General features: G+C 50.5%; 3 protein-coding genes across 5 annotated transcripts; 2 read left to right on the top strand and 1 right to left on the bottom strand.

Annotated features, from left to right (window-relative positions):
- Positions 1-2376: 2376 nt before the first annotated feature.
- LOC125508851 (receptor protein kinase-like protein At4g34220) lies at positions 2377-5495 on the bottom strand. The gene is made up of 2 exons (XM_048673645.2): positions 3344-5495; positions 2377-3249 (listed from the first exon to the last, which is right to left on the bottom strand). Exons 1-2 carry the CDS (start codon positions 5082-5084, stop codon positions 2543-2545), a joined length of 2448 nt encoding a protein of 815 aa, XP_048529602.2. The 5' UTR covers positions 5085-5495; the 3' UTR covers positions 2377-2542.
- Positions 5496-5798: 303 nt separating this feature from the next.
- LOC125508853 (uncharacterized) lies at positions 5799-7838 on the top strand. 3 transcript variants are annotated; one of them, XM_087526012.1, is made up of 5 exons: positions 5799-6007; positions 6092-6316; positions 6731-6995; positions 7267-7537; positions 7635-7838. In XM_087526012.1, exons 1-4 carry the CDS (start codon positions 5949-5951, stop codon positions 7369-7371), a joined length of 654 nt encoding a protein of 217 aa, XP_087382138.1. In that variant the 5' UTR covers positions 5799-5948; the 3' UTR covers positions 7372-7537; positions 7635-7838. The 3 variants fall into 3 exon arrangements, with proteins under 3 accessions (XP_087382138.1, XP_048529603.1, XP_048529604.1); XM_048673646.2 differs by lacking the exon at positions 7635-7838 and adding an exon at positions 7068-7171 and having other exon boundaries at positions 5800-6007; XM_048673647.2 differs by lacking the exon at positions 7635-7838 and adding an exon at positions 7080-7171 and having other exon boundaries at positions 5803-6007.
- LOC147971311 (uncharacterized) lies at positions 7456-8545 on the top strand. The gene is made up of 2 exons (XM_087523911.1): positions 7456-7494; positions 7635-8545. The coding sequence occupies exons 1-2, from the start codon at positions 7456-7458 to the stop codon at positions 8340-8342; spliced, it is 747 nt and encodes a 248-aa protein (XP_087380037.1). The 3' UTR covers positions 8343-8545.
- Positions 8546-10138: the final 1593 nt, after the last annotated feature.

Here is a 10138-nt window from a genome sequence, read left to right as displayed (position 1 = left end):
ATCGTTGGTATTGGTCTTTCGACCAGATTCTGGGAGGATACATGGTTAGGGGAGACGCCCTTAGGCCTCCAATATCCCGCTCTTTATCATATTGTACAACGTAAGGAAGATTATATTGCTACAATATTGAATTCGGCCCCCCCTTAATATCCAATTCAGGAGGTCTTTGGTGGGGGACGGTGGACTTCATGGTTACACTTGGTCCGTATGTTGATAGCAGTTCAACTCTCTAACCAAGCGGATACCATTTTTTTTTGGAAACTATCAGTGAATGGTAGTTTTCCTGTGAAGTCTTTGTACATGGATGTTATTGATACTGGGTCAATTCCGAGATCACTTCACATATAGAGGGCTAAAGTTTCGCAAGAATTAAAATCTTCATATAGTTTGTGCACAAGGGAGTGATCTTGAAGAAAGATAATTTGATTAAGCGAAACTGGGTTGGGAGCCCTCGTTGTAGTTATTGCGATCAGGATGAATTTATTGAACACCTCTTTCTTGACTGTCTCTTGGCAAAATTATTGTGGCGTACGATACATATAGCCTTCAACGTTAACCCTCAATTTTGCATGAACACGTTATTTGGAACGTGGCTAAATGGAGTGGATTTAAACATAACGAGACATATTTGGATAGGAGTATGCACATTATTATGGGTTATAGGAACACTAGGAATGACATAATCTTCAACCGGAAAAACTTTATCAACTTTTTGCAGGCTATCTACAGAGCTACTGCTTGGATCCGTGCGTGGTCGTTACTCACCCATACGGATTCCAGGGAGCGTTTGGATACTGGGTGCAACAGATGGAAGACGGTCACACGCGGTATCTTCAACCGATTTGGATGACGAGCTACTAATAGGCTAGATGTGTAGGCATCCTGGCCTGTTGCTATTTTCGCTGGATGTGGCACATTTTTATTTCATTTTGTTTTGCTCCGTTTGAGAGCCAAACTTGCACTACAGACTTATGTTCGTACTTGTTTTAATATAATGGCCGCATGCATCAATCTGATGCAGAGGCCAGGGGTTATCCTCCTTTTCCAAAATAAAATTATGTTTGTGGACGGAGGAAGTAGTAATTACGAGCTCCCTCCGTATAAAACATGGTTTTTTACTTGTCCTTTCAAAATAAATAGGAAAAACACAAGAAATAGGAAAATCAAATGAATTCTGCCAAGATACTTTAGTGGATGGAAATTGTCTTTTGAAAATAGAGTGCAAATGAATGCTAAGGAAAAAAAATCATAAGAATTTTAATACTGCAAATCAAATGGCCAACATTAGGCAAATTCATAATGATCTAAAACCCTAAATATTCTATGAAATTCTTTTGACTCAAATGAGCCATCACACGCTAGTTTGAACCAATGGTTTCTGAGACTATCTTTCACAAAATCTGAAAGCATTGCCTTTCACGTGGCCAGTTCAGAGTACATCTATATCATCTCTTGAAAACCAGGGAGTTTGACTGCTAGCTTCACCACACGGACAGCCATGGTAACCAACCTAGACCAGATCCGGGAGGAGAGGTTTTAACCCAACGGCTCCGGAACAAAACGCATAGCCAGCAAGTATACTGCACTAAGATAATGTTGCAGCAGTGCAGCCTGCAGCAAGGAGTGGGTGTATGTGTATTGTTTTGTTGCGTGTCCGAGAGCGAGAGTGGTTGGTGCCCATCTCGCATGTCCATCCCCCGAGTCCCAACACTTTTTGGAGTTTTCTGATGCACAAATAGAATATATCTGGGATCCATGTTTGTGTCGTCGCCCAAAGGATCACGGGTGTTGTACAGTACATGCTCGGCGGTATCCTGAATGGTACACCGCCAAGACAAAGCAAATGTAGCCTGAAAACGAAATGAATGTAGGTTGCTACGAGTATGGCATAATGGCAACATGGGAAAAGGCATAATAAAGAAGCAAATGGCGATAAGAAGGCATGTACTGTACTACTACTAGTAGTTCAGTAGGTGTTCCCAGTGGTACACACCCGCCAAAACAAATCCATCCTGAAAATGATTCTACTCCCAACAGTTCCATGGAGTCCTACAAGTATAGCAACATGGGATAAGGAAGCAAATGGCAAGACGTGTACTGGTTGTTCGGTACCATCGTATTGAATGCCATTTGGGCAGAGTTTTGGCCATGCAGAGTGTATGTATCCAAGGGACTCCTGTAGATGGATCTTGGAAGATCCAAGCTGCAATTGACCAAGACGCATGCAGACCGCTTTGATGACCAGGGTGACAAACGAGTGCTTTCTAGGCTGGTGCGAGATTAGTACAGCGGCGATAACATGTTGGTCTTATTTTGTGTCCAGACGTTTGATCGGGAGAGATGCAAGTAAGTAGAACGGACCATCAACATCCGGGATGCACGAGCGAGCACGCACCAATTCCTTTCAGAAACTGGACGGGACAAAAATCATGGTGTACAGCACAAGAAAACCACGAGCACCGGAGAAGAAATCAACAAGCAGAACTCGCCATGGCCAATGGAGGAGGGGAAGGGGAAGGGATGATCGGAACGGTCGAGGTCGTCACTGTCGCTGCGCGGAGGCGGAGGAGTTGGAGGAAGGAGACGGGATCCTGTCGATGGCCTGGAGCACGTCCTTCATGGCGGGCCGCTTGCCGGGCGCCGCGGCGCAGCACGCGAACCCCAGCCTCAGGCAGCTCGCCAGCGTCTCCTCCCTGCCCTCCATCTCCCCCCGCAGCGCCGCGTCCGCCAGCAGGAACGCCTGCTGCCCGCTGTCCTCCCCCGCCGCCCACTGGCAGAGCTCCAGGCTCGTCAGCGCGCGCCCGGCCACCAGTTCGAGCAGCACCATGCCGAACGAGTACACGTCCCACTTGGCGCTCGGCTTCGTCGGGTTCTTGGCCGCCTCCGGCGCCTGGTAGTGCGCGGCCGCCTCCGCGGAGGAGGAAGGCCCGGCGCCGGCCAGCGGGCTCGCCCCTCCTCCTGCTGTCCCGGGTGGCGGCGGCGACAGGTCCGGCAGGCTCTTGGCCGACCGCTTGCTCCCGAACCGCCCCGCCGGCTTCAGCCTGCTGTCCCCGGCGCCGCGGACCAGCCGGTGGATGCCCAGGTCGGCCAGCAGCGGCTCCATGTCCGCGTCCAGGAGGATGTTGCTGGGCCTCACGTTGCCGTGCACGCACTTCTTGTCGTGGAGGTAGGCCAGGCCGCTCGCCACGCCTCGCGCGATGCGCAGCCGCGCGCTCCACCCGAGGCTCATCGGCGGCGTCCCCGGCTTCCCTGCTCAGCGATCCATCGAGCCGCGTCAGCAATGCGCAGCCAACGCTAAATGAAATTAATGGCGCGTCTACGTCGAGTTGGGTTGCGTGCTTACTTTTCACGGAGGCGTTTGCGAGGCTGCCATTGGCGGCCAGGTCGTGGATGAGGAGCATCTCGTCGGGGCCCCAGTAGAAGCCGCGGAGGCGCAGGATGTTGCCGTGACGGAGCTTGGCGATGGCGCGCATCTGCGCGTCGAACTCGCTGAACCGCCTCACGCCGGCGTCCTCGCTGCCGATCCTGCGCACGGCCAGCGCCGCGCCGTCGGCCAGCACCGCCTTGTACACGATGCTGTCGCCCGCCGCGCCCAGGATGTAGGCCGACGCCTTGAGCAGCGTCTCCAGCTCCAGCTCCACCTCGCCGTCCACCGTCACCAGCACCGACCTCTCTTTCGCCTTCTTGGCTGCCACCGCTCCCTCGCCTGCCTTGTGGTTCTCCTCCTTGGCAACGAAGGAGGAAGACGTGTCCGTCACATCCTCCTCCGTGTCGTCGCTGTCGTCGCCTGCCTTCTTCCCGGGACAGCACGACAGGCTCCGGCCGGCGACGTCGGGCGACTCGTCCGACGGTTCCGGCTTCTTGAACACCGCTGCTCCCATCCTCTGCTTCGCCACCTCCTGCCGCTGCTTTCGTTTCCTCACCTGGTACACGTAGAAGAACACCGCGAACAGGACGGCGATGCCGGCCACGTCGCCGGCGGCAATGGCTATGATGGTGGCCAGCTTCAGTCTGCCTTGTCCTCCTCCTGATGACGGCGCTCCACTGCCGGGCATCGTCTCGGTCGGGTTGTTGGGTATGGCCGCAAGGGCCGGGGGCGACTTTGCCGTCCCCTTCGGGGGATCCACGGCGGAGGTGGAAGCATCGGAGCAGAGGCTGTCGAGCGGCCTCCCGCACAGCTCGTCGTTGCCCGCGAACGCCGTCGCCCTCTGCGCCACGAACGGCGCCACCGTCGGGATCGCGCCGGTGAGTTTGTTGAAGGACAGGTCGATGGTGACGTTGGCCGGCAGGTGCGACGCCATTTCCAGCGGTATGGCCCCGGCGAGCCGGTTGGAGGAGAGGTTAACATACCGCAGCGCGGCGCCTCCGAAGTCCGCCGGGAGCGTGCCGTTGAGCATGTTGGAGCTGACGTCGAGCACCTGCAGCGCCGGGAACCCGCCGCCGGGGAGCGCGCCGGAGAAGTAGTTGCTGGAGAGGGAGACGGCGGTGAGGTTCTGGAGCAGGGTGAGGTTCCCCGGTATGGCGCCGGAGAGCGCGTTGCCGGCGAGGTTGAGGGCGCGGAGGCTGCGCAGCTGGCCGACCTGCTCCGGCAGCCCCCCCGTGATGCCGTTGCTGGCGAGCGAGAGGATGCGGAGCTCCGGCGCGCGGAACAGGTCGACGGGGAGGGTGCCGTTGAGCGCGTTCCCGGAGAGATCGAGGTGGCGGAGGTGCTCGATCCGGCCCAGCTCCGGCGAGATGGGGCCGACGAGCTGCTCATTGGGCAGGATGACGCTGACGACCCTCATCTGGTCCGACGAAGACGTGGCGGGGAAGGCCATGCAGACGACGCCGTTCCAGGCGCAGGGTGTGGGGTCGGCGTAGCCCCAGCCGGAGAGGGAACCGAGGGGGTCGGCGAGGAGGGAGGACTTGAAGGAGAGGAGCAGCACGCCGTCCTGGTCAAGCGCCACGGCGAGCTGCGACGTCGCGTGGACGGCCAGCAGCAGCACTAGAACCCACGAGATAGGGAGAAGCAGAGGGCGGCGAGCTGCGGCGGCCATGGATGCAGCAGGGCGGCCGTGGCTGTGCGATGGTAATGGCAATGGCATGTGGTAGCATGGAGGTCGGAGAGGGCATAAGAAGCAGGGTTTTGGGTGGCGACGCTGGCTCTGCTCCTCACTCCCTTGGATTGGTTGAGGTGGTGGTTCACCAAAACTGCGCCAAAGGTTGAAGGAGGAGGGAGAAGATGCGGGAGTGAGTGAGTGGAGTCAGAGCGTAGTCAAGAGTGAATTAGATCCCCTCTTGGTATCCTAAAGTATCGAAACATTGGAGTTGGGAGCCAAAGGGTGTGCTCTGCGTGAGAGTGTAGTGGGGTTTGGTTGATGGTGCTCTGTTTTCTGCGTTTGCGTGTGAACTTTTGGGCCCGGCGTCCCAAGCCCTCAGCTCATGCATATGCATAGAAGGAAGGAAGGAAGGGGGTGAAGCGGAATTGGTGAAAAGGTGGCTGCTTTGGGCCAGGGCAAGGGCCCCTTTTCACAAAGATGAAAATAGGAGTGCCGAATCATGCAAAGGGGTGGTATGGTGGTATACATACACGCACAAAAGTAGCTAATTCGTGTGTGAAAAGTACTAGCATATTTGCAAGATCCAGCTGTGATGATTTTTTCCTAGACAATCGAGCTGTGATGATACAAAACGGCGATAGAGAGGACGGGGGACCAATAGGTGCGATACGTACGGGGCAACGTCCACGGCGCACGGTAACGACGGCGCATGTGGAGTGTACCGTTGGTACATAATATGAATCGCGGTACGTGACGGAGATGGACACAAGTTCCCTCAAGACAACGGCCTACACATAGCGGAGGAAAATAAATGCCAGCTCGGGGCCACCACAAAGGCCGAGCCCCCAACCCCTACCCCGGCCCTTCATTTCGACTGATCTACATCGCCATCAGCAAAGACGAGAGGTCATGGCGACGCCGGAGGAGGTCGGCAATGGACTGGAGTTCTTATCAGATCTGGTGGATAGGTATGGTTGCTAGTTAATCCTGTGGACGTACTTACTCTGAATCTTTTGCGGCAACTACTCAAGGATGCGTGGGGCGATTTGCAGGTTCCCCTTGCTGGATCTTGCATCAAGCGATTTCAATCCAGCGGGTGAGCCAGATACTTGTTTTACACAGTCAGCTGTTGAATCGAGCATGGGAGATATTGGCGATGCGCCGCTTACAATCCAGGTCGCCGAGAACAACGGCTGCGAGGAACTGAGCTTGTCGGCGGCCGATTCACAACAATCAACAGGAAAAGATGACCGTCAGGCCCCCGGGTGGACAAAAAGGTACCCCTCTGTTCGTCTTGTTCAGTCCGAACTCAGAAAACAAGTAGGCCGAAACATATCTGAAAATATATTGATGGTCATAATTTTGTAGCTGTTCATGGTCAACTATGAAGCTAGTACGCTAAAGATTTGTCTGGACATTTTAGATCTCTGACATAGCTGTTCATGGTCAACTATAATACTGTAAAAATGTATTTGCAAGGGTCTCCACATACCTGACGAAAAAGAAGGCAAACATCAGTTTGTCTCTGTACGTACTCGACTTTGAAGCTAGTATTGTATCACATACCTGAATAATTTAAAATCTCCAAATGTATTGATGTATTACATGTTGCTCACGTGTTAAATTTGTATTCTTTAGTAAAAGGAAGGGAACCCTTTACCCTCAAGATTGATTCAGTATTAATGATGCAGGGTTCATATTGGGCGAGCCCCTCTCGAGCGTCCACCTTGTGCTGGAAGAGTATGTGCCCTTGAGAAAACATTAAGAGGATATGCGGAAAAGAGAACAGATACCGTTCTAGTACCAGCTGTTGGATACAACTTCGGTTCATTGGGAGAGGCGTACGACTCCTATAACCTATATTCGTGGGAAATTGGATTGGGAATAAGATACGGAAAAAGTAGGCTCAACGTCGAGAGAACCAAATGTATGCAAGAGATAGTATGTGGATGCTCGGTGAGTTCGAAATAGATTTATTATCCAGTTTGCTGCAATGGTTTCGTGAAAATGCACTGAACAATTTAAAAGGATATGTGCCAGCAAGCTGCCCCATGCACATATGAAGGCAATATATGAGGTTTCTTCTCGATCGAGAGGCGGATGATAACTATGAAGAGCGACGAACAAAGATAGTGAGTTGCTTCATTACTGCATTTAATATTAGTACTTGTAATTTAAGCTTTACGAATCTTGCTAGAAACTAACAAAGAATTTTTTTATGTACAAGGTGAACACACCACCGGAGTTCCACGCTAGCAAGATCTACACTCGAGCTATGTTTGAGAATTTTGGTGAGATCCTGTATGAAGCAGGACAATACAGTAGAAGTTAAAAATGGTTCGAAATATTACTTACACCGGTACCACCCAGAGAGATACGAGAAGTGGTGCAGAGTACTGTACATACTACATAGTGCATGTCGTCGCTGAGGATGAAGAACTCTCATGTGAATGTGGTAACTTCAAGCGCACAGGACTGTATGCTGCCATTCAGTTAAGGTACAGAATCACCATATTGAGACAAAAATTGTAGGATCAGTGTTCAGGCTTGCTTCAAAAAACCGTATATACTCAACAATTTAAAATTGCATTGCAGGTTCTTGATTTCTTGGGTATAGACAAAATTCCATCAAAGCATATCCTCAAAAGGTGGACAAAAGATGCAAGAGATATACTTCCAACCCACTTGTCACACCTACAAAGAGACAAGATTTCAGCCAATTCCATAACATTCAGACATTCAAATTTTTATACACATGCTTTAGAGGTTGTAAAACTTGGTGATGCAAATCCAATTGCATATGATTGTGCGATGGAACTTCTTAGGGCAGCAATGGATAAACTGACCTATTTAGCTGCTGAGCATGATGGTTTGGGTTTGCAACACAGAATTGAAATGAAGAAGACAAAAGGTACAGAATTGACTCTCTTCCAAGGAGCACAACATGGATACATGAGCGATGATGAAGGTAGCGCCGTCAAAAATTTCATTGGATTATCAGCTCCAGAACAGAAACGCAAGGCCGGTCGACCAACAAACAGCAGAGACAAGCCTCCATATGATGACCAGTCTGCAAAGAGCAAAAAAATTAAGGTCACATCACAAGTTGATACAGGTATTGGATGCAGTACAAGCAAACGAACACGGTTCTGCACTATATGTCGTGGCCCTAGTCACAAGAGCACAACGTGTCCCCTAAGAGGGGACACTGCTCAAAAGAAAAGGAAAGAATCAAAATGCTCAATCTGCGGAGTGGGAGGGCATCGGAAGAACACCTGCACATGGAAAGCAACCTACTCATGATCCTGTTATCGAACCATGAGTAATCTATACAAGCAGCTAGCATATTTACCCTCTATCCTGACTGCTCTCTACCATGCACCTGAAATACTTATGTACTGTCATCTTAGTAATACTAGAAGAACGCCCGTGCCGTTGCAACGGGGCCACATTAACTTTAAGGGTTCAATATTAATCATGTTAATAATACATTTAATATTCTCATACATATCAAGTGACACTGGCGACCTTTTTTGTCAATTTAGCAACGGGCTTTATCAGACAACTCGCTACTACTTAAACTACAACTATGGCTACCAATATTTTTTTTTCAATTTAGCTCAGCAATAGTACCTGGCTTAATAGACTGCTTTGCATTCACCCCCTCAGAAGACAGAGAGAACCAACTCAACATGTCAGAAGATTAACAGAAATTTCATTTGTATGGCATGAACATATAGCAGGAGCACCAACACATAGATCAGCAGAGAGCAGAGCACAGCATGCACACACTCGGGCCATCTATATCATACACACACAGCAACGCACACACGCATCACGTTGGCATACACATACAGAAAAGCGGGCACACACGCATCATGCGCATTGGCCGGTGCGACGCACGCAGAGCAAGTACGTACGCACGGAGGGCAAGCTAGCAAGCACGCACGCGTCCAACCCCGCCGCTGCATGCGCTGGCAGAAGGTGAGGCAGCAAGGGAGACTGCACATTGAAACTGTCCATGCAAGGCTGGAGGTGCTGGGCCGGCGACGGCGGTGTCGGGACGGCGCTTGATTCGTTCCCGGTGGCGTGGAGCTTGGGGCAGCAACGCGGCGATAGCTAGTGCTCGGGGATGGGGGTTTGGGGCGGGGGCAGTTGACCCGATGGCTGGCGAAGTTAACGGGCTCGGGCGGCTGGAAATTCGGCGGGTGGCGGCGGCATAGCGCGAGGATGGGACAGGCGGAAAACCTAGTCGGCGTTCAACTACCAATACCCACGCCTTTTTTTAGGGGAATTGCTTGTGAAAATAACGTGCGACGACGACTTAGCGAGCGGATCCCCTTAAAAAAGACATAGCGAGCAGATTCCTTTAAAACTGGTAGGAATGGATACGATTGATGACGTTGATAAATAGTGGTGAATGTTGGCCTAATTTACTATCATCATGCATGGAAACGAATCATCAAGAAAAAGAATACTTCCTATTACTACACTCATAGAAAGCTTTCTAATCTCTGCTACCAAACAGTTTTTGCCCAAACAAGGAAGGAAAGTTATGGACGTGATTCGGAAGGAAACAAACGTTATCAAGATTAATTAATTTATATTTGATCTTTAGAGATTGATTGTGATTGATTCTTTTACATAAAGACATTATTAAATAATTTGCGTTAGTATGGAAAGTTCTGATCCGTTCAGTTTTTTTCGTTGTGTGAGAGGGTGAAGTGAAAATAAACCGATGAAGTGGGGGAGGCGACGAATTTTTTTACGACGGTTAACCTACGAAAAAACCGGACGAAAGTGGTGGGACGAAAAAAACCCTGAAAGCGAGACTATCAACTACTCCATTAGGAGTAGAGATGTATTTGCGTGAGTCCCTGAGCTGTCTAGATGTGTTGTTTAAAACTATTTCATGCTTCATGGTCCTGTAACAAATATCTCAGATTAATCTCCATGTGCTACTGATGACATATTCATCTACTATCCATTACATACACATATGCCTCCATTTTTAATTCTTGTTTTAATGGTAAAATCCTCTGAAATGTCGCCCTGTCATTCATCTATGCAAGTACCAATCATTTCAAATATTGTTGGAT

This window comes from Triticum urartu, chromosome 5A (assembly GCF_056163025.1).
Source record: "Triticum urartu cultivar PI428250 chromosome 5A, HENAU_Tu73, whole genome shotgun sequence".
In the NCBI taxonomy this organism is placed as follows: Eukaryota; Viridiplantae; Streptophyta; class Magnoliopsida; order Poales; family Poaceae; genus Triticum; species Triticum urartu.
Note: the sequence above shows the minus strand (reverse complement) of the source record. Positions and strands in the feature narration are given on the sequence as shown.